The 24,394-nt window shown below is 38.7% G+C and overlaps 2 protein-coding genes across 2 annotated transcripts in view; both read left to right on the forward strand.

Annotated features, from left to right (window-relative positions):
* The first annotated feature begins 2,566 nt into the window (after positions 1-2,566).
* On the forward strand, positions 2,567-8,511 carry bnip3la (BCL2 interacting protein 3 like a). The gene is made up of 6 exons (XM_041788324.1): positions 2,567-2,658; positions 3,768-4,041; positions 4,137-4,218; positions 4,312-4,418; positions 4,520-4,669; positions 6,920-8,511. Exons 1-6 carry the CDS (start codon positions 2,607-2,609, stop codon positions 6,966-6,968), a joined length of 714 nt encoding a protein of 237 aa, XP_041644258.1. The 5' UTR covers positions 2,567-2,606; the 3' UTR covers positions 6,969-8,511.
* Positions 8,512-11,445: 2,934 nt separating this feature from the next.
* Positions 11,446-24,394, forward strand: part of dpysl2a (dihydropyrimidinase like 2a) — a 29,287-nt gene continuing 16,338 nt past the window's right edge. Inside the window, exons 1-4 of the mRNA XM_041788606.1 lie at positions 11,446-11,769; positions 20,903-20,991; positions 21,142-21,326; positions 21,479-21,643. Of these exons, the coding sequence (XP_041644540.1) occupies positions 11,728-11,769; positions 20,903-20,991; positions 21,142-21,326; positions 21,479-21,643 (481 nt within the window). The 5' untranslated portion in view covers positions 11,446-11,727. The remainder of the gene's footprint in view (positions 11,770-20,902; positions 20,992-21,141; positions 21,327-21,478; positions 21,644-24,394) is intronic.

Consider the following 24,394-nt stretch of genomic DNA (forward strand, 5'->3'; position numbering starts at 1 on the left):
TAGTAATCATATGTTTTTGCTGTTGAGCAGGGAGATATTGCTGATGATTTCATTTCTTGAGTGACTGGTCAGTCATTTATTTTCCAGTTTTATACTTTAACCTTCTCAACCTCTTGGGTTCAATCAATCAGACCTTATTTTTACAGCACTTTTCATAATAAAATGTAGCAAAATGAAAGTTATGATTAAAAGATCCAGGCAGAAGGGAGCCAAAGGACCAGGGAAACACTATCATTAAATTATGATGAGGAAAAAATGAATTTGTTAGAATCTGTAAGACTTTTTTTAAAAGGAAATGTATAAAAAATAACCATAAAATGAACCGGAATAAGAAAACTAAAGGAAAATGATTTCAAAAATACTAAATGAATACCAAAATATAAGGGGTGGTAGTAGCTCAGTCTGTAAGCACTTGGGTTGAGTACCAGAAGGTCACTGGTTTAAGTTCCAGTCAGACCATGTCTGGATATTGGTCTGGTAGCTGTATAGGTGTCAGTTCACGTCCCGATTACTGCTGAAGGAGGTTCCCTAGAGCCTTGGTGGGTCAGGACACAAAAGTGGGTTGTAAAGCAATTTTCAGTCGGTTGCGGATGTGTGCCTGGAAAAAAAAAAAAACAGTCTGTCTGAAAGTCTGTTGTGTGCTTTTATTTTAAAGTAAATCATCTCTGTTTTTCAGTCTCATCTTTTGTTTCATCTCAATCCCAACCCATCACATTTTTCTTTATAGATATTTAGTAAGTAACAATTAAAAAATTGAAATAAAGGGTAGTGACTTCTTGTTAAGGAGCCTGTGGTGGGTCCTGATGCTAGACCAGTTGAGAACCAGAGCCTTATCGAGCTACCAAATCCACACCCACTCAGTTGACACTTATCTGTGGGCAGCGGCCCCTTACTCTGACATCTCTCCATTAGTGCGTGTATTTTAGCCTGTGTGTGTAGCATAAAAACAACAGAGTATACATATTGAATTCCCCCCTGAGGATGTAATAAAGTACATCTTATTCTATAATTCACAAAAAAAGTTGAATAAGATGATAAAACACTGAAAGATACTCCAGGATAATAAAATAGAGATATATGTTATGCTGATATATATACATATATATATATATATATATGTATATATATATATATATATATATATATATATATATATGCTGATAAAACTGACAAAAACTCATAAGTATAAAATTAAGTACAGTGCAATAACAATATATATGACTGTATACAATCAGTATCTGTGCTTACGAACAGGCCAGTGCACAGTCAGTATGAAAACAGTTTTTCTGTCTTTGTTCAACTTACTGAAATCATACATTTTAAATGCAACCCACTTGATAAATGTATACTTCATACTAGTGCTGAACACTTTATCAAAAATTGATTTGAATTGCAATACGGCCTGCAATTTTTAAATCGCAGGAGGTGCAATGCAAGGTTATTATAGTTAACTAAAACTAACTAAATAAATAAAACTAAAATTCAAAACTCATTTTAGTTAACTGAAACTAAATAAAGACTAAGCTTTACCAAAAAACTGAGAACTAACTAAAACTGTACTGTGCGCTTACAAAACTAAAATAAAATAAAAATGGAGATGAAATATCCTTAGTTTTAGTCTTTGACACAACCATACTGACTGGCACCTACACCCATGTCAGGGGAGTATTAAATTGCCTGATCTGATTGGTTAAAACTTCACACGGTGGTAGTTAATGGCTGGATTTTTATTCAAACATCATCTTTAAATAAGTAAAATGATAAGTTAAGAGTAGCCTGTTTGCATACGTTTTTAAAAATGTATGATGTTCTCTCAGCCCCAACATCTGTCCGTATTAAACTAAAACTAATAAAAACTAAACTAAAACGAAGCATTTTTGCAAAACAAAAACTAAATGAAACTACCAAACCAACAGTCAAAACTAGTAGAAACTAAACTAAATCAAACACAGAAAGTGAAAACAAAATAAAAACTAATGAAAAATCCAAAACTATTATAACCTTGGTGAAATGTCTAGGCAATAAGATCAACTCCAAGTACCATTTTAATTTATAGATTTTTCAGCAGAGATATCCTGGCGCATGTTTTAAATACCAATGTAAGAATAAATTATTTTTGTGCAAAAAGTGTCACTCTTTAATACCATAAATAATATCAAAATTGCAATATAAGTCATAATATCAAACAAAAAGGAAAAGACATAAACAGCCAAACAAAAGTCCCTCTAATAGGAACAGGAAACCCTTCTAATTGTCGTTTATGCCTCCACATTAATAATTAAGTCAGGCAAAGTGAGTGATGGAGCCAGTCCTCCCACTATCCCCAGTCTTCAAACTCTGCAGACTTGGATAGGAAAAGGCCAAGGCCCTATTAATATGTAGGTCTGCTTATTAGAAAAGTCCAGCATCAAGCTTTGGAACATCTTTGTGTTTACTTCGAGGTGTGGCGGTAATGAAAAGTTAAAATTACCCATCACTAATCTGGGGCCTGCTGTTAGTCTGTTATCTATCCGTCTGTGGTCTGGACTCTGGACAGATTCCACGCATGCGCACATTGAGGTTTGTCTGCGTGTCATGTTGATGAATTCTGAAACTGGGTAGTCAACATGTCCACCGCTGCTGCTCAACGGAACAATAACGAAGAGCCCGGGCTTCACGGTACGTACCAACGGCGTTTTTTTCCAGCTTCTAGTAATACAACGTCTACTTTACATAATCGTAACTTCTCTGTGCATGTTTTGGGGGATTTTTCGTATAATTTAGATTTTATTGTAAAGTTGCATCGGGTTTGGTATTTCCTCTTCTTCTGGGAGGGGTAGGGGTGATGTTGTTTGACGTCACTTTAAGCTAGCCAGTTGCATCGGGATAAATATTTGATTGATGGCAGAGCAGCCAATCATGTTCACAGCTCGGCGAAGGGCGGGCACGCGTACAATGAAAACAAGTTTGGGACAAAAGGCGAAATATATGTTATATTTTTCTAGACGATTTCCAGAAATGCAAAATAATGGGTCATAACATTTTAATTCAATTTCCAGTCTTGTTGTCTTTCACATAAAAGGAAAAAAGTCGTCATAATTAAGTAGGATTTCTTAAAAGAACACAATGATACGATGTTAGCTCAAGTGCATTCGGTCTGATAGCACCCAAAATAAATTTATAATGTTAAACTGGCAAAACATAAGTTTGTATTTGAATCGATAAACAATATATGTTTAAGAATGATGCATTCGTGGACGTGCGCTTTTTGTGTCTACATCACAGCTGGAACAGCGACATGCCTGGGCATATGGTCTAACACAGCACTACTGTTATGCAACCTCTCAAGTGAGCAGCATGGATGACAAACAGGGCTGTAAATGTGCTAAAATGTTACAAGGCGTATGTCGCCGTAATAAACGAATTACATTTTATTTTCAGTTAAAACATATCAATGCATACCGTGTTATTTTAAGTTTAACATTCCGTGCTCATCCAAGCCTGCTGTCTGTAAGAGATTACATAACCTCCTGCCTGGAAAAAAAATGTGCAAGCTGTTTGTGGGGCAGTGGCACAAAGACATGCATGCTATCACTGCAGTGCACGCACACCCAGATCATTTAAATGCACAGTGTCAGAAATGTAGGTCAGCTGTTTTCCTTTGAAAGCAAACAGAGGTGTGTTTCTTTGTGGTGCTCAATCTGCAGTTTTTGGTTAGCACTTTAAGCACAACAAGCTTCATTTTCCTTCCTTCCTTCCATCCTCTTGACCCCCTTTTTGGTGCCAAGGCTCTTGGGTAGAGCTGGAGCTGAATGGGAACACAGGGGCCCAGGGCAACATGCAGACCAACCTGCAAGCGGCACCAGCTGCAGACCAAATAAATGCCAATGCTGGCATTAGTCAAACCATGCAGACCCTGGAAGTGGTGCCTGAGAGCGATGAAACCCTTATTGGAGGACTAGAGCACGTGCCGTCATCCTCTTCTATCCACAATGGAGACATGGAAAAGATCCTACTGGATGCACAGCATGAATCCAGCCCTAGTAACTCTGCTTGTGATAGGTAGGAATATAGACAATTTTTTGTTCTTTAGAGCTCAGACAAATGTTTGCTCTCTACTAATTTTTGTCTCTTTCATCCCAATATATTTGATTCAGTCCTCACAGGCCACCAAGTCCAGAACAGGATGAAGGCCAGATAACTTTTGATGTAGAAATGCCAAGTCCAAGAGGTAGTCAGGTACACAACATTCAGTAATCTTGACTAAAAGACATCTGTAAGTTCTTATATTGATGGACTTAATCCAGACTTTTTTTAACATCATGTTTCCAGTCAGAGGAAGAAGGTCTGGACCAGGAGAGAGAAGAAGACATTTTGATGAACAAAGAAGTTGAGTGGGTCGCTGATTGGTCCAGCCGGCCTGAAAACATTCCACCAAAGTAAGCAGACTACATTTTCTAGAGTAATTAACATTAATGTGGATATTTATGTTAACTTGGATTTTGCTTCAGCTTTGCATGATTTTTTTAAATCTTCACAGAGAATTCCACTTCAGGCACCCCAGACGTTCAGTTTCTCTCAGTATGAGAAAGAGTGGAGTCATGAAGAAAGGGGGCATCTTTTCTGCAGAATTCCTCAAAGTTTTCATCCCTTCCTTGCTCATCTCACACATTCTCGCTCTCGGCCTCGGGTGAGTATGAGTCCATGCAGCTCTACCGTCATGCACATTGCTTAGCTTCTTTGCAAGTTAGATATTCCTGTGACTTATGCATTTGGAGAGGGTCAATATGGGTGGGATGATTGTCATATAACCAGTGCACTGCTATTTAAACCTCTGCAAGTTATGTATCTAATGATAGTCTTCTGTTTTTAATGACTTGGAAGTGTTAAACAAGCATGTAGGGTAAACAGAGACTTTGGCTCAGTCCCCATCCATTCCTTGCCCTTATCACTTAGTCTTCCCTCTATGTTTTGCAGATTCATATTAAGGGGTAAGGTGTCCCAATTATTGTTGGAATGGAGGAGGAGGGTTAAGTACTAGGTCTGCATGGCCCTTCAAAGTGAGGTTTTCCAGAGGCACACTCCAAACTGGGTGTCATGGGAAAGCTCCCAGAACCTTGCAAATCATCAGCAAGATTTGAAAATTACCACAACAACCTTATATCAATTTTATGCTGTTTCAATGCAATATGTTTGTAGTAGAAATATCAGGTAATTTTGCATATGTTTACATTATGCTGTCAACAACTTCTGATAATGTATCAGGAACTTCAAGACTCCTCCCATTTTAAAGGGGAGGATTTAAGATAAGATAATACTTTATTGATTGAAATTCTGGAGAGTATGCAAACATTTCCAAACAATAAAAAAGTGCCAAATTAAAACAAGCAAAGTCCACAACTAAGCCACAACTGAAATGATGCAGCAGTGCAAACAGATGAGTAAAAAAATATTTACATTAACTTATAAAAAATATCACATAAAGTTGTAAAAGACAGAAGAAAGGTCAGAGCTGCTGCAATAGGCTGTCTACTCTCTCAGTCCCCAGATGTAGTTTTTCATTACTACCCCTTGTAACTCTTTTTCAAAGGGCAGAATGTTTTTCAAAATCAAGGTTATGGTAAACTTTAAAAATTAGACTGGCCGTGTAATTAATGTACAAGTGATAAAAATACGAACAGTATTAACCCCCCTTTAAACTTGCACTGTGCTCTGAGATTTCCCAACATTGGGATGCATTTGTGTAAGTGGATGATCAAATTTCTTCATGTTCAGGTCTGAAAAATCTGGGTGAAGAGAGCTGATAAGTAAATCAAGCATATGACAGTCTGGAACATTCACCACAAGATATTTAGTGGACTGGTGATGTTGTTTACATCAACCACTTTAAGCTGCACCGGGGGGCTTGCAGGGAAAAAGTCACAGTTAAGTCTAGGTGAAAAGTTCATTTGTCTGTGTTCACTCATGGAGTTCACCAAGATAAATTTGCAGGAGTTTTATGCAGGTGTGAATAGGGCTATACAGTTTGTCCCTCACACTGTGCAGTTTCATGTGTCGGACAGGAAGGTGGGGGGTTCTCAGGAAGGAGGGTGGCATGTAAAAAAGATCCAAGTCCAGGATGGTGGACAAATCAACAGAGTCCCGCACTATAGCTGCTGTCACAGTGGCACAAAATTCCTTAAGTTTTATAAGTGAGCTGCATGTGTGAATTCAAATAGACAAATTGGTCAGACTTAATCTAGAGTTTCTTCTGCCAGCCCCCAAATGAATGCCCATGTGTAGTCTGATTGAACTGATGTGGGAACACAGCCTAATATGATAAAGAGAATTCCTGGACCCCAGGTTGGAAACCAGTGATATAGTAGACTAAGTTGCTTCCTACACCACCTCTGTGACATTCATTTTGCATCATGTCTAACCCCCCACTCCCCCCGCCCGTCTGACAGGGATAGTCTTCTGCTGTGAGGTGCATAGTTGAACAATGAGCTCAGGTGGATTTTTAGGTTGAAATTCTCTAATGTATATAGTGCTTTGTGTAAAGAGAGGTATTCACAGCATCAGCTAACGAGTGTAAAAGAACATACTGTTGAGCCTAAAGGAATAGGAAGCAGCATCACCACCTGAATAAAAACTGAACCTGTCCCAACACATATACATCATCTACTGCTCTTTTCATACACCCTAACTTCAAACAGAAATTTAACCAGGGGCTGGTGTGAAAAATTCTGGGTAGAGTCAGGGTGAAAATATTGTCCATTTGAGTTCACACATACAGCTCAAACAGAAACATGCAGCAGTTCTGTGTGAAAACACCAAATGCCTGCCAAAAGTTTTGTATGTTAGGCTTGTTAAAGCTGTTACATCTTTACCATTAGGATTGCCACCTTGCATCAGCCTTTTTTAACTACTGCAAATTCATTTTCTGGTTTTGTTTTTGCAGCGTGTACATTGGGAAGAGAATTGCCACAGCCCCCACCAGTTCCTACTGAATAGAAGTTGAAGCAGTGCCTGGATGTTCTTCTTTCTCCAAGTCTCCCCACCATCCTCCTGTTGTTAAGACGTCTCCCTGCATCTATTGTAAAAACCCATATTTCTCCTCCAATCAGCATTCAATTCTGTCACATTGTAGATGTAGTTATAGAGTTATACACATGACGTAATGTTGCCGCACTCCATCACCTTTTGACACAGGGCAACATTGTTATAAGTCATCATCTTGAATTCAGTGGATGACTGACCCTGTTATAGCTGGAACAATATTACTCATCCTTTTAAACTCCAAACTCTTTGACAGGATTTGATGTCCAGAGGCTTCAGGGTTTTAAGTTTTTCTACTTGTTTTCTTGTTTTGTCATGAGAAATCTGGCCTTTTGTCCCAAGCTGAATCTCTTTTAGTGTCTCTGTAAGCAAGAGTGTATGAACCAAAAATCAGCGCCATATCTGCAGTACCAACAACTAGAATTGGCTCCTGCAACAGCAGGGACTTGTTTCGCCTTAATTTTTTGAAGTAAACATTCAAGGTGCAGTTATTTGGGGATGGAGGGGGGGAAACAATGCTGCACAGTGGGATTTGTTTTTTAAATTCCACACATTTCTGAGAAGAAGTTGTACCACATTGACTCCTGAGGGTTACTTATAAAAGCTTTGTTTTTTTGAAGGTTGGAAAGCTTAAACACTGATGTAGTATGTAGCTGCAAAATTTTACATAAAGGTTGATTGAATACCTATGCTAGTGGAAACTAGGCTGAGTGGCTTTTTATAAGCTATATGCTATTTTATTTTCATTTTGCCAACATATCGTATTCTTTAACGTAACATAGCAGAAATGGCTAAGTGCCAAATTTGTATCTTTCACCGCTGCACAATGGTGATTTATCTTAGACTGTTTTTTTTATTTTCTTTTATGTTTAGGTATTTAAAGATGTAGATGTGAAAATAATCTAAGCTGTGATTTGCCCCATGTACACCTTTTGACATCGTATAATTTCTTTATACATTGATATTAATGCATATTATATCATTGTTATTATATAGCATTGTTGCAGTGTACGTAATGTGATTTTCCTGTTTTAATAGCTGAAGCCAAGAAAAGAGGAAGTTTTTTTTCCCCAAGGCCTTGTCTGAAAGTGTCATCTGACTTTTAGCTAGATCACACTGTGCAATCATTTCACATAACATAATGCAATAAACAGTGTAAAGAGTGAGATGTTTTCTATGTTGATGCTTGCTGGAGGACATCATTGAGTCATATGGAAACCACTGACCATAATGTACCGTTTGGCTGCATTGTTTTTTTAGCATTCATCCTGCATACAGGCTTTGATGCATTGTATAACTCACACTAACCCATAAACTGTCACCATAACAGGCTTATGTACAGTTGATCAGTGTGCAATACAGAGCATTTTGGACTTTGAATAAAGTTTGTACTGTATACAGTGGCTGAGGTATAAATACATAGAGTGGACAGAGGTACACAGACCTTAATGCATTGTTTAAGTCATGATAACAAATAAAATACACATATCATCAGTGTGGGCCTCTGCATTTTTGATTGGTGACTGGCTTTTAAAATCTGAATGGAAATTTACAGTGGATGTTTTACCCTTTTACTGATTTTATAAATCAACCATTGTCAATACAATTTGGCCTTTTTTTTTTTTTTTTGGATTAAAAAAATGTTGACGTGAAAACAGATTTCTAAAAAGTAATGCCATTTATATTAAAAAATGTAATGTAAAATAAGTGACTGGATAGATATTCATCCTTTGAAGTGATTGTAGTAAAAAGAATCCTGTGCCTGGAAGGTCCAGTCACTGTTTAATCAACTCAGAGGAAAAAGGTTATTTTAATGATATGTCAGAGGAGGAAATAAAAATATTTCCAAGGCACTAAACATCCTCTGGAGTTCGGTGAAGTACACCATCAAGAAATGGAAAGAATATGGCACATGTATGTGTTCATGGGAAAGTGGCGAAGAGAAAGCCACTGTCAAAGAAAACTCAACTAGAGTTGATAAAAGATGTGGGAGACTCCATGGTCAAGTGGACAAAAGTTTTTTTGGGTCTGATTAAAATAAAAATGGTGCTTTTTGGCCATCAGAAAATCACATCACTACAAACACGCCATCCCTACTGAGAAGCACAGTGGTAGCAGCATCATGATGTGGGGATGCTTCTCAGCAGCTGGTCATGGAAGGCTTGGGAGATAGAGGGTAAAATAAATGCAGCAAAATATAGAAAAATTATTAAGTCTAATCATATTTAGTTTGCAAGAGAATTGTTGCTTGGGAGAAGATTTATTTTCAAGCAAGACATTGACCTGAAGCATACAGCAAAAGTTACACAGAAATGGTTTAAAGACAACAAGGGGGATGTTCTGGAGTGGCCAAGTCAAAGCCCAGACGTCGGTCCAATAAAGAATTTGTGGCTGGACTTGTAAAGTGCTGTTCATTCCTGACCCCCATGCATCCTGGCAGAGCTTGAGCAGTTCTGCAACAAAGAATGGAGTTAAATTGCAGATGTGCAGGCTTGATCAAAACCCACACAGACTCAGTACTGTGATTGCAGCCAAAGGTACATCTACTAAATACTGACTTGAAGGGAGGTGAATATCTATGCAACAACTTATTTCACATGACATATTTTTATTTAATTGACATTACTTTGTGAAAATCTATTTTCATTTTGACATTAAAGATGGGTTGGGTAAAAAAGCCAAATTATATTGATAATGTTTGAGTTATAAAATCTATATAATAATAATTCTGTAATCTATTTGTTTGTGGTTGTAGGTAAAGCTGGGGAAGACTGAATGAGAACACTTTTTCATATGAGCACTCTCAGTTGTGTGTTTGTACATCAGGAAGATGACAGGAAAAGTAAACCTCAGAGTTACCTCACTGTTTGGGGTTAAGGCTCTTCCTCCAGAGTTAGTCAGCTGAGATCATTTAAAAAGCAGCAAGTATAACTCACTGATGTTATCTGCAGAGATTTGTCTTGATATCTCTGGGATCAAATTAACCATTCAGTCACTGACCCAGCATTTGTAGGTCACATATGATTTCAAATCATATATTTGTAAGGCCTCTCTTATCAATTCTTCATTGAAAAAAAGTTTAAAGACAACATTAAATGGATGTGATGCCTTAGTTTTATAGTTGCACATTTATTAATAATTAAAATGCATTTGTTAATCATCAAAAAAGTGGTTTGACAGACAAGGAAAAGACAGAAACTCAGGAAAATAACCAAATAAATATAAGCCAGGCCAAACAGACAAAATTCAATCAATAGAAAGACAAAAAACACAACAGAAATGTAAAAGATGAAACAAGACTTAAGGGATAATAAAGATTTTTTTTAAAGCTGCAACAAAGAAGAGCTGAAGTGGGTAATTCTGGCACAACCTCACCAACTCCCAAGGTGCATGGAGGATGCAGAAAGTCTTGAAGAGAACAGAAATCTCTAGCAACACTTGTATTTAAGAGAACTTTATTAGACTGCATAAAGTCTAATAAAGTTCTTTTCTTAACTACAAGTGTTGCTGGAGATTTCTGTTCTCTTTTAAAGATGCAACAGGCAGGTCTGGAAAAGCAATTGAAAATAATAAAGGAATAAAATCAAGCAAATTAATTACAGATGATGCAAGAGTTGTAGTAAGAAGACAACATCTCATTACAGGAAATAAAAAGATGTGTATGTATATGCTTTAACTTGTATTAAGCAGCAGTTTTTACATTGACAGATAATTCTTAGAGAGAGTCAAAAGCAAAATGCAAGTTACAAAAAATGATCACCCTCATAGAGATGCACGTGAGAACCATTCAAAGAAGAAACAGCATCATTGATATGCACAGTGAAGAGTATGGCACCCAAAACTGAACCTTGTGGCACACCAAAATTAATCAACAAAAACTCACAGTTGGCGAGACAAAATTTAACACATTGGAACCTGTCAAACAAGGATTCCTTAGACTAGGCACATGCACTTCTCATCAGTGAAACCCCATGAATGTAAAGTATGCCTATCTAGCAAAGAGGCCCTTGGAGTTTGGTTATCATGTTGGAAGCATTACATTTATGTGCACTTATGCTCACAGTTGTGCATGTTTACAGTTTTTCTGATGAGTACAAACTGTACCTATGGACATGTCAGAATCAGCAAGTGAGGTCTAAGACAAAATGTTTGCTCATAGGCAAATGGTTATCATATGTGACAGGTCCCACATAGCAACCAAAATAAGAATCTTGATAATTATTTCATCACATTTGTATGATTATTGATCATGAATGATCAGTTTTGTTCCTGGAGAAGTTGATGAGTGTTCTGACACATACATGTAAACCTAAACCTCTTTTCAACAAAAAATTAATGATATGCTATCAGAGAGGCAAGGAACTGTTACTGAGCAGGGCGGGGCAGAGCGCATGCGCGGTACCTCTTTGTGGCCCTTCCCTTCTTGGTGCTTGTCTGGTCTTCAGGGACCTCTTCCAGCAGTAAATCCAAGGAAAGGACTGTTGGGAAAAACTACAACAGTTTATTTAAAAGCATTATCAAGGCTTCGCTGTGCAAACTCCTCTAACTAGCGACAGAAATTGTCAGACAGGAGGGCAGATATCCGTGGGCGTCGTCTGGCCACCAAGCAGAGCATCCATTCATCCTTTCATTGGCGGCTGAGGTTTTCCAGACGAGCTAGCTAGCGTTAGCCGAGAGGCAGGGGGCAGCTGTGACAGAGGCATCTTCAAAATGTCGGGTTACCAAGGAAAGAAGAATATCCCACGAATTACGGTGAGTATGCTGCCATTTCTTTAAGAAATATCGTATCTGTGCTTCAGTGGTGGTGTTTCTTTCAACGTGCGGTGTGCCTCAGGATTAGACCAAAAGCTAGCCAACGCTTAGCCATTCATTTAAACACTCAGCCCTGATTCAGCACCATAAACTGAGTCGGGGGGAATAATGATTACCAGTCAGCGGGTTAGCAGCTCAAGTTTTTTTTTTGTAACACAAATAATGCCAATTAATGAGCCACCAGAGGCTTTTTCAAGCATCCCATCTCTTTTCAGCTGTCATTGGGAGCTGTAACGATGACTGTCTCTGTCAGCATCCTCAGCCTTTAGGGTGTAGTTAACAGGTTTAGACACATCTTCATTTACTGTCATCATTTCATCCTCCATCCTCTGGCATCCACTTTCTCTGTCCACTTCAGCTCTCACAATTTTTTTCTTCAGTATTTTGTAAGCTGCATCCATGACAAGCTAAGGTTATTTAACCTTAATTGTGACATGCACCTTTAGAAATTGGGATTTAAAAATGTAATGCCACTTTTATGGTGCAGCTTCTGCAGCAGAAAACATGGTATTAAGGGCATACAGAATGGATGCCTGATAGTTAGAAGAAGTAAAACCTCTTTTGTAAAGTAGGTCATTGGACAGCACCCATCCAAACCCTTTTTTCCTTAATCTTTCACCATGTAGCTGCTATAGTGAGAGTGCCAAGCATATTGGCAGTAACTGTTTTAAGTGTGACCCATCAAGCTACCTACTGAAAAGTATTGGCCTTGCTGTCTTGGTTTTAGGTCTTGATCACAGGTTAATGCACAATCCTTTCATACATGAGGGCCTTCAGACACACCATCAGACACCACATGTTAGCTAGCAATGAGGCTGCTAGTTTAAATCTGCAGAGCTTTTTATTAATAAGAGAGAGGCTTCGATACTGTGGCAACAAAAACAGGACTCTAAGCACCAAATATTGGGTAATTTCTTGTCATTATTTACCGAAAAAACGCAAACTCTTGTTCACTGTCTAAGTTGCATGAATACATTTGCAGTGTTTCAGTGCTGAAATGATTTATATTGTTTATTCAATTTGATAGTTTTGCACTGAGCTATATATGTATTTGCTATTTGTTGTTTAAGATATACACTTAAAGATTTAGCTTGATAGTGAAAGTGCTATATTTCATTAATTTGAGTATTTATTAATGCTTTTGGAACATGCCATATGAACACCAGTGATCTTTTGTATAAAAAAACTTTCAGTTGAACAAAGAAAAACGTATCAGCACTTGGGAAATTTCTGCCCATAGTTACATCCAGTTTGTTTGCTGTAAAAATCTGCCTGTATCAACTGTTAATATTGGCCTTATGAACAAATAAAAGTGTGTTTTAAGAGCTGAGTTTTTAGGTCTGTACAATATCAGTATCAGTATTGACTAAAATTATATTAATAACAAAAAATCTAATATCATGCATCTCTGTTTTTTATTGGACGTTAACAATTAGTTTTGATCTTGCATACGATCCTCTCTACCTGTGCTCTGTGGCTGATTTCATTTTGAGTGAAGTGTTTTTTTGCAAGTTGACTTCATCAAATTACTACGACAGAAAGGTAAAACCTTTGTGTTAAAACTCTAAAGTTTTGTTATTTTTTTCCCAAAGATTTGGTACCATACTTTTGATTTATAATATAACAAAGATTGTGTCATTATAAAAAAGACTTTATAAAAAATACCGAAGAAAAATACAAAAAAAAAAAATCAAGTCCACAGTCCATAGCAGGAATGGCAAAAGTGCTGTGAGGGCTGTAATCCTTGTGGTTCATGTTATCTTGGAAATTTATTTATATAACATTAGATTTACCATGGGTTTTCTAATTAAACATTTAAGGCCTGTAATTGTTACAGGTGTTTGTTACTTATTTTCAAATACATAATTTTAACTCAGTAAACAAAGACGATAATATTCATCTGAACTGATAATAGGGATGCCCAGATGCATTAATTTAGCATCAGAATCGAATGATATGGGCCCTTTTGACAAACGCTGGTCATCTGCAAATAACATATAATATCTGCTGTGTCTTAACAATTTAATGCTGGCATCAATCACACCTAACTGCTGATTTAGGGGAGAAATTTAATTTCGGACACAGGTGCTGCCATCCAGTGCATATTCGGTCCAGTTAAAGGGAGTAGCAATCTTTATGTAAAACCAGGAATAATAATTTATCTTAAAAGTTGGGTGCATCCTGTCTACCAGTGCAAACCAATGTATTGTACCTCTGCATTTAACAGTCTTTAATACATGAGGCGGACCAGGCTGGCCCTTTTTTTAACAGCTTTTCTCAGTTATTAGGTCACCGTACTGGTCACTGGTCCTACATTCACAAAAAGTGCTGGTTTACTGTGTAGCAAATAAACTTTGTGGAGAGCTGGTTTGATTGAGAAGACTGCAAAATTAAAGACAAGAAGTGACCAGCATAGATGGGCAGCGTGACTCACGTACTTCCCTACAATAAGCATTGGCCCAGGGCGCAACTACTGTACCGGTAGCTATCCGGAATGCAAACTCCGCATGGTGAAGGTACAAGAAGAGCTGCACAGAAACTGCACATAGTTACCTTTGTTGAATACAGTGGAAAATCATCGCACATGAGGATGACTAATACCTTTTTTTCACTCTATGAAACCCCTGCAAAACGGACGATGTCTCATGCGGTGACTTAAATTTAGGGTTTTAATGTGAATTCAAGTTTCCAGTTCTCATATTGGGCTAAAATTTAAAATGCAGTTTAAGGGAAGCTGTAGCTGCTGATATGCCAGTTTTGTAGGGATGCCTAGCTGAAATAGATGCAAAATGATGACCTCATACCACAGTTTTGTAACAAGTCCTGCCTTAAAGAAGGTTTACAGGTTCAGTTTTGGCTGAAACTGTTTCCCAGTCATAATGTCAACCTTATATTCAGTTTAAAATCTGTTTTTATTTAATTGTATTGCCAAGATATTCCTTTGATTTTGTACTCCCTGTTTGTGTAGATTTAAAAACAGACATGTCTCTCTGCATCAGACTCTACAGTGCAGACAGAGACAGTGCTGTAACTACACTTCCTTTTATTTTGAAGACTTTGCTTTAGACCCTCACACATAGCACATTTACTCCGACTAATCAATTCGGTTTCATGGTTGTACCATTACAAGATTATTTATAGTGGAGAAGTGCATATGCTGCACATAATCTCAACATAATGATGTTTTCATTAAAGGAGTTCGGGGCTGCAGGAATGCACTTTGAAGGCCATTTTGAGCAGAGGAACAATTTGATTTTGCTTGCTGCTGATCACTCATGTAAAGAGAGGGCATGGGCCATACGATCCATTAAGAGGGGAGTAATGGCTTGGGAGATCATGTCAATACAGCCACAGAACCTCGGTATACCTAATGCACTCTGGCTGCCCCCACCCCACATACACTACACATTATAAACAAAGTGTTCCCTGCTGTGAGGTTGGCAGTAAACCACTTTTGTCTTCATTATCTCTCCGTATTGTCCTCGGAGACCCCTGTAAGCCTGTAGGAGAAGTAGGCCATGCTTCTATGCTCTCCTTTCATCTCAAACAGACTCATAAAAATGTGCCACTTAAGCCGCCGTTCTCTTATTTGAGGGTTAATGAGGAATTGATCCTCTTCTTTAAAGGGAGTATCTATGCAGTGAATAAGTCATGTAGGGTGGTCCTGTTTCCACAGGATGAAAGATGGTAGGTGTATCACTTAAAAGGCCAAGAGTTCTGTTGAAAAATAAAAATGTACTGAGACCTTGCCTAAGTCAGCCTAAGGTCTTGTTTTTTTTTTTTCTCCAAAAAGTATCTGTGTAATTTAAGGCAAAATATCTGATCTTTTTGTCATTATGTCCACTGTTTTGTGCTTGGCCTTTCGGACCAAATTTTGCACAATTTCTTCAACACTGCTATAAAGGGGATCACAACGCCTCTAGGGTAATTATGTCAGATTGGTTGCTGAGAGTGGCTGACGCTGAGCTAGTAGAGCCTGCCTTCAACTCTCCTTACTGGTTTAATGTCTTCTGAATGTGGTCACCCATTCCTCAGTTGATATGCAAGTTTAAGGCTTACTTGCTGTTAACTATGTGTATGCATGAAGGCTGACATGCATCCCCTGTGTTCATTTCGTGGTTGGCTGTGCATGTCATCTACAAAAATGAAAGCGACAGAGACGGGAGACACACTTCCCATTTGAGTGATGGGCACAGTGTAGAAGCAGAGAGACTTGTACAGAATCAACAACAGTAGAAGGCAAGCTGATAATCCAGTCGTCCACATTTAAAATGATATACAGTCAGTGCAGTCAGAAAGTTCTCAGACCTTCACTTTGTTCAATTTTATTATGTTGCAGCCTGATGCCACAGTCGAAGAAATCATTTTTATTCTCATTAATCTACACCCAGTACCCCAAATTGAAAACAGAATTTTAGAAAAAGAATTACATTTCTAAATAAATAAATATTGCATTGTCATAACTATGCAGACCCTTTGCAAAAACACTTGAAATTTAGTTGAGATGTTTTCTTGACTGGAGTCCATCTGTGGTAAATTAAAATGGTTGGACATAATTTGGAAAAGCACACACTTCTCTATAGAAGGCCTTGGGGCTGGAAATACATGCCAGAGCAAAAACCAGACATGAGGTCTGTAGAATTCAGACAGGATTGTTGCAAGGCAAAGATCTGGGGAAGGCTACAGAAGTGATTCTGCTGCACTGAAGGTTCCCAAGAGCGCAGTGGCCTCCATTACTCTCAAATGGAAGATGTTTGGCACAACCAGGATACTTCCAAGAGCTTGTCACCAAGTCACACTGAGCAATCAGGGGAGAATGGCCTTAGTAAGAGGGGTGACCCAGTACTCGATGCTCAGTCTGACCAAGCTCCAGAGATCCAGTGCGGGGATGGGACAAAGTTCCAGAAGGACAGCCCTCAGGCGATCAGGGCATATGGTAGAGTGGCTAGACAAAAGCCTCTGGTCAGTGCAAAACACATGAAAGCTTTGAGTTTGAGAAACCCCTGGCTGCAGCCTGTAGATCAGGGGGCGCTCAACGTTTGGCGTTTGACTCCACCCATCTCAATGTTCCATAAACCAATCGTGTTCAGTCTTGTTATATACAACTTCACTTCATTTTGCAACCGCTTTTTTACCCTGTCTCCTGCTCAACTCCCGACTTGTAATTCCTGTTGCTTATCCCCCTGTTTTTAAGTATGGTCCTGTCATCTCTAATATTTTTCAAGGCAAGTCCTCTACTTGTGCTTTATATCCAAACCTCAAAAACATCCACCCCTCTCCCTGTAGTTGGTTTGATCCAAAGACACTGCATGAGATCCTCTCTGCAGGTTACACAGACATATAGGTAGCTGTGGGTCACTTGTTGCTGAAGAGTTTATTAGAGCATCAGCTCTTTTTTAAAAACGTGTTAACATGATATGTGATGAGTTGTACTGGTTGGTTAAAGAGTGTATTCATCCTGTGGTTTAGCCCTGTTCTCGCAATCTAACATAAGTTCTGACATGCTTTAACGTAGCATCCTGTAATTTTCATAAGGAGAGTTTAGAGCTGCGCGAATCTTAAAAGTAAGGAGGCCGACTGTTACTATCACGACTGACTTTCATAAAAAGCATCTTGTCTACAATCATCTACTCCAGACCATATCCAGCGGTCTTCCTCGTTCCTCCCCTCATCCACAAACAGCTGAAACCTTGTTTCTGTCTCTCCCCTACTCTTGCAACAAAAAAAAAACAAAAAACAAAAACAACCTCCTAATCAGCTAAAAAAACACCTAAATTTCTATCCCACTCATCTACATGAACTCCAAATCAGTAAATACTTTCTTAATACTGCAAATCAGTAAATATCTTTCTAAAGACCGCTAACAACGTTGAGCTCCAACCTATGGCTCCAACTCAGCCAATGGAATGGCGTTGAGCTCTACCCCCCCGAACTCAGCTCAGCCAATGAAATGCCGACGTTAAGCGGCGTTGAGCTCCACCCCGATCTGCAGTCAGGGCTAACTGTTGAGTTTGCAAAAACCTCCATGTGAAAGCCAAGTGGGCTTTTATGTGTTTTGCACTGAGGCTCAGCAAGTGACCCTGAAAACTGATGACTTTCAGTCAAGTGTGTCCATGTGTAAACTATTTATTTAGTTTTTTTATTATATATACATTCATTGACCACTTTTGGTATACCTGCTCACAAACTCATTAATGCAAATATCTAATCAGCCAATTACATGAAGACATGGTCAAGAAGAAGTTAAAGCTGGGCATCAGAATGGGGAAGAAAGTAGGGATACACAATATTAAATATGTACTATATCTGATATGCCAACATTTCCAAACCCATCTTAACCGATACAGATAAATGCACCCTTTTTTTTATTATGAAGAACACCAAGTGTTTCCTGTGCAGCAAGAGGCTGAGCTGAGAGGAGCGGGGAAGTAGACAGTCTTGTAGTTTTTGGGGTTTCATACAAAATGTTCAGGGCTTACGGTGGGCCTCCTTCAGTGTGTGGCACCCTAAGCAACCCTCACTGATGATTCAGTTGTTCATTTTGCCAATATTTAAGGCCGATGTATACTGCTGATATGAACAGTACATATACACTACACGAACAAAATATTTGGAAGCCTGACCAACAGGGACTGTAAGGACACTGTATTCAAATACATGTACTTTAATATGAAGTTGACCCCTCTTCTGCTGCTGCTCTCCTTGGAAGGCTTTCCAGAAGATTTTGGAGTGTTTTTTTTTGGGAATTTGTGCCCGATAATTCTGTAGAGCTAGGCACTGATATTGGAAGAGAAGGCCTAGCTCACAGTCACTGAGCTCTTCAGAAAGACAGATTTTGTATTACAAATGTTTGATAATGGAGACTGCATGGCTAGGTGCTTTATTTAATATGCCTGTGGCAACAAGTCTAATTGAAATACCTTAATTCAATAATCAATAGGCGGGGCCAAATATGTTTGTCCATACAGTGTATGCATAGCGGCTTTAAAATGCAGCAGAAATTTTCGTGTCGGTCGATATTGATATTTAACTTGCCTGCCACACCAACAACAACCATGGCACATTCAAAGTCCCTTAAATCACCTTTCTCCTGCATTCTAATGCTTGGTTTGAATTTAAGCTGATCATCTTGACCATGACGATTGGTTTATGCCATGTGACTGGCTGATTACATACTGTGTTTTTTACTAATGAGTAACTGAACAGATGTATTTTATAAACTGATCATTAAGTGTGTCATGACATTATCATGAAAAACTTTTCGAAAAGGGCATTCACGAGGACACGTTACACTTTCAACAACTGCTGTAATGACAACATTTACAAATGCAGTAAGCTGGAAGTCTCCAGTTAATACTGTCACTTGTCAAAAACACTTGGACCATCATGTCAGAATGGACTGTCCAACAGGTCACGTCCTCTGCCCAGTAAAAACTCTCTTGTTTGACTGATTTTTACTGTTGATCACAGATGTTTATTATGCTAAATGATCTCAGAATAAAAATCATATTGCCCTCTCTAGGTATTAGTGTGGCCATAGTTTGCATCCCACATCAGGTGGTTGTATACAGCCTCAGCTCTCTGGTGTGCCCTCTAGCGCAGTGGCTCTCAACTGGTTGGTTGGGAGCCAAAAGTGGGTTCGGAGCAGTTTTCTGTGTGTCGCAAAAGTATGTCTGGAAAAAATAGTGTCAGAATGTCTATGAAGTACTAAAGTTGAGTGGGCATGTGTCCATATGTTTTATTTTACTCTATTTTTTGTGATAATGGGTAAATTTAAATGTTCTGTCAACATTTTAACACATTTCTCTCCTTCACTTGTAATTAGAAAGCTGCTTTTCCCATGAAAATGAAGTAATTTCTCAAGCTCTTTCTCAAGATCTGTAAAAATGGCAAAAATGTACACATTATCATGGAAAAGGGGGGTGTAAAACAAGTCGGTTCTCGAGATACAAACTGCAGCATTTTTCATTAACTTTACATGGGTTGCTGACGGTTTTTTTTTTTTTGGAAATTTGGGTCGCAATTTGTCACTAAAAAGACTGGTGGGTAATGGGGCTGGACCAGTTGATAAGCACTACGCTAGAGGTATACACCATTTGAGTAAAGGCTAGTATATGTACAGCTATGTTCGTGACACAGGTTAAATTGCAAGTTTGATTCTGGCCAAACCTCACACAGCATAAACCAAATTTTATTCTCATTTACTGGTTTAATGCTAAACTGCATGGGGCTGTGAGATGCTGTCTGTTTACTTTGCTTGTTTGCATCAGGGCAGTAGATCAGAGAGAAAGCCTAATTACTAAAGCTACAGCCTGGCTAGCGGTGGTTGGCTACTTACAATTTTACAGTTTATATTTGATTTATACTGGCAAGACAACATGTAAAATTTTTAGTAATGATTAGACAACTTACAATTGTGGGACCAAATAACAAGGGTAAAGATGTTTAATCTTTCAGTCAACTAAAAGGGCACATCCCTAATACATTAAAGAAACACCACTGTGGTTTCTATGTAGTCTATCTTGAAAATCATTTCTCAATCCTAGCTGGAAAGTTAGTCCTCCCTTCTCATAAACCTCTTGGATGATTTTGATTTCAAGCCAGTTATCTTCTGTTACAGCCTGTGCCTTTGCAGCAGTCCACAAATCTGCTGCATGATTCTCCATCTATTTTCCAAAACAGCTGTGTATTTGGACAGGTGCAAAAAAAATGTGGTGATCTTATTCTTGCCGTTTCTCTATCATACATGGCCTATAGATGTTAGATATTATTTAATATGAAAACTCAAACAAATACACAGAAGTGAAAATAGAAACGATCGTTTTATGCTAGTTTGCTCATGGTTTAATTATTTTGAGTCCTTTTCCATCTCTCCTCTCATTTAGCTCTTCTGCCCTCTTAATTTTGTCTCCAACAAAAGTAGATGCCTATGAAAAAGGTCAAATTTACTGCTGAGTCACCAGATTGACTCTCAGGGATTAACAGGGAAGGTTTTTTGCTCTTTTACTCTGCTGGCTAGAATTTTGTTGGTTTCATGCTTTAGGTAAATAAACGTCTCTGTCTCCTCCTACAGAGTGACCGTCTCCTCATCAAAGGAGCAAAGATAGTCAACGATGATCAGTCATTTTTGGCTGATATCTACATGGAGGATGGAGTCATTAAGTAAGTATGAATTTGAAGGTTAATTGGACTGATGTCTCAGTGTTGGTGGACGAAACAAACCATGCATGTCTTTTAGCATTTAGATTAGATTGCCTAAGTTGGACATGTCCTTTATTTATTTCTGTCCTATGTTTCATTTGTCTTCTTCAGGCAAATCGGAGACAACCTTATTGTTCCTGGGGGAGTTAAGATCATAGAGGCTCATGGGAGAATGGTGATGCCGGGGGGCATTGATGTGCACACTCGCTTCCAGATGCCCGACCGGGGCATGGTGGCAGCAGATGACTTCTACCAGGGCACCAGGGCAGCCCTGGCTGGAGGGACAACGATGATCAGTATGTGTTACATATCAGTCGTGTGTTTAGAAGCTTAGTAATCCTGTTGCAGGGATTATAACTCTGCAGATGTGCGTGCCATCAAGCGTATGATTCAATCATGCTGTTTGCTTGTGCAAATGAAATCCAACCAGTGTGTTTGTGTTTTGTAGTTGACCATGTGGTGCCGGAGCCTGGCGTTGGCCTGGTTGCAGCTTTCAAACAGTGGAGGGAGTGGGCTGACAGTAAGTCCTGCTGTGACTACTCTCTTCACATTGACCTCACCGAGTGGAACAAAGGCACCCAGGAAGAGATGGAGACACTGGTGAAGGATCATGGTATGCAGTCAGTATATTCAGATTTTGTTTCAAAACATTACTGCTTTAGGGCTTGTGTCCTCAGTAGTTTTGTTCTTGGGCACCAGAGTTTTTCTTCTTAAATGTCCCCAACAAGGAGAGTGCATATGAGGTTGACCAGCTAAAAAAAATCACAGCAAGTGTCCCCTTAATAAACACCATGTCTTCTTTTTGTACTTCTACTTTGAGCCCTTCAATTTGACATATTTGAACTTGTCACAGTGGCAGTGGTGCCATTGTTGCTAGTCTTTTTTCATCAACCAATCATGTAGTGGGATTGTCACCTTGGTTGTAAGACATGGAGAAATATGCTTGTTTTTGCCCTGTCTGTCTATCCTGAGCTGAGAAAGAAAGAAAGAGCAGGACTATAGAGCCAGCCTGAGTCATTCCTCACTATAAAATCTCTCTGAACAATGAGGAAACAACTCACTTTGTTTTATTTTCAATGGATGCTAACTATGCAAAGAAATCTGCGTGCTGTCAGAGTGAGCGTTGACTCATGACAATATTAAACTTTATCATCTAAAGTACAAGAGACAGTATCCTCTGATTCATGTTGATAGTGAAAATGTAGCCTCTTACATAAGCATCAAGTGTTCTTTTCACTCTTCATTGTCATTTCTTACCACAAAGAAAAAAATGATAGATTTTTGTAAATGACAAATAGAAGAATTAGATATGATACAATATGCTTCATTGTGCTCTTGGTGAATTTTGTCATGGGTTTAATTGCTTCACACTTTTAGATGCTGTCGTAGTAGCAGAAATAATTAAAACAAAAATGCAAACAACAATCCACTTGTAAACAGAGAAGCGCCTATCAATGAAAGCCTAAAAACAATATTCTAAACGCTATCCATGTTGCACAGGAGCAAATAAAAACACATTTGATTATCAATTAACTAGCTGAAAAAGGTGTAGGCTGAAGTGAAACTTTATATCTTTATCTATATCTTGTATGTATTTTAACTAGGGATCACTGAAATCTAATACCAACACATCTGATGTCTACCGTATCAAATTACTACACAGTTTTTCGTACTTTATTTTGGTATCCCCCTACCTCGTTACAACCTCCCGTCAGTCCAAATGAAAGGCAGGAAATAGGTTATGTGGTTTATTTGCCCTTATTTTATTTCAGCAGAGCATGACCATCTTTTAATCGTTTTGATGTCTGGATCAATGTCTCTGCTCTGCTCTGCTCGTGTGTTCCTACCAAGGACACAATTCCTCTGTCTGACACATTTATTTTATTGTAGCCTTTCCCAGACTTCATTACGCTGCAGCCCAGAGACCTGAAAATCTTCTGGGGCCCACCAGAACCCTTGCACAACCATAAAATGAGGCTCAAACATTTATCTTTATCTTTATCTTTATATCTTTATAAACAGGGAATTTCCACTGAAATGCTTTGCTTTCGCATACGGTAACATTCTCATGAGGTGTTTTTAGGGTCACAAAGCACAATTAATTGGCCACTGCCACTTATTTTCAACTCCAGCTTTATTGTCCCCTAAAGATGGGTGACTACAAATTTGATCAGATTCAGCCATGACTTTTGAGTCGTACGACTCGTGAGGAAGTCACCCTGACTTTCAGTCAGATCATGCTTAGTAGCTGTGCAGGGGCCCGGGTATGGCCCGACCAGCTGCCCCCAACTGGTTGGGTGGATTTCTGACATGTTGGATATTTTGGTCGTACGACTCCAGACACTCCCGCAGTGAGAGAAGAGCCACGAGCAGAATCCTCAATTTCGGGATATTTTTTCCTTTGTAAACTGCTAGGCAGCATCTTAAATCATCCTGACAACAGCAGGAATGAGTTTCTACTACCCCCAACCCCCCTATGTTAAAGGGAAATATTCCTACCTGCAGACCTCCAGCTTACATGGATGGCTATGCTGTTTGTGTGTGGGATAGAAAGAGAGATAGTAGGAGAGAGAAAAGATATGACTTGATGCGACTGTCACCTCAGTGTGTGAGACTGCTTCAAAGGAAACCTGGCTGATTTTTGTCATAGTCCTTCCTGACTTCACTCGTACAGTGTGAGCACTCTGGTCATGCCTGACTATCAGACATTATAGTGTAAACACATAAATCGTGCGCAATGGTAGCCCGTCATAAGCCATTCAGTGGCACAGTGTGAGCTGACGTTCCGCCACGACTGTCATAGAGTTGGCTTCAAATTACACAGTGTATGCCCAGCTTAAAGGAAATTTGCTTTGCATCCAGGCAAAAAAACATGACACATGAGAAACACAATCATAGAGATTTAGACATAACACTGAAATGCATGAATAAAACAATAAATTAAAGGACAACTGAAGATAGAACCATCATTAAAAGACCCTCCCAGACATCTGTAGTTAAAATAAAGTACTTTGTATTTTATAATTTTTAAAATTTAGTTTTTTAATGATTTTGGTGATAACAATTTTTCATCCTGTTGTATTTGGCCTTTGGTCATCTAAATCTCCTGCCAGAGATTAGGAGCTCAAATTCAGCATGGAGAGGATGATCAAGACACTGCATAATGATCTGAGCCTTAGATTTTACCGTCTTGTGAAAAGTTAAAGACAGATCGGGCAATTTAATACCAATAATTTTATTGGAAACCTAAACAATATGCTCTAACTCATTTTTATCTCCTAAAGAGAGGCTACCAAACCAGGAGATTATGACAAAGGTCAGGACAGATTCAACCATGGAGTTATAAAACATAGGCATTAATTTA

This window comes from Cheilinus undulatus, linkage group 5 (genome assembly GCF_018320785.1).
Source record: "Cheilinus undulatus linkage group 5, ASM1832078v1, whole genome shotgun sequence".
NCBI lineage: Eukaryota > Metazoa > Chordata > Actinopteri > Labriformes > Labridae > Cheilinus > Cheilinus undulatus.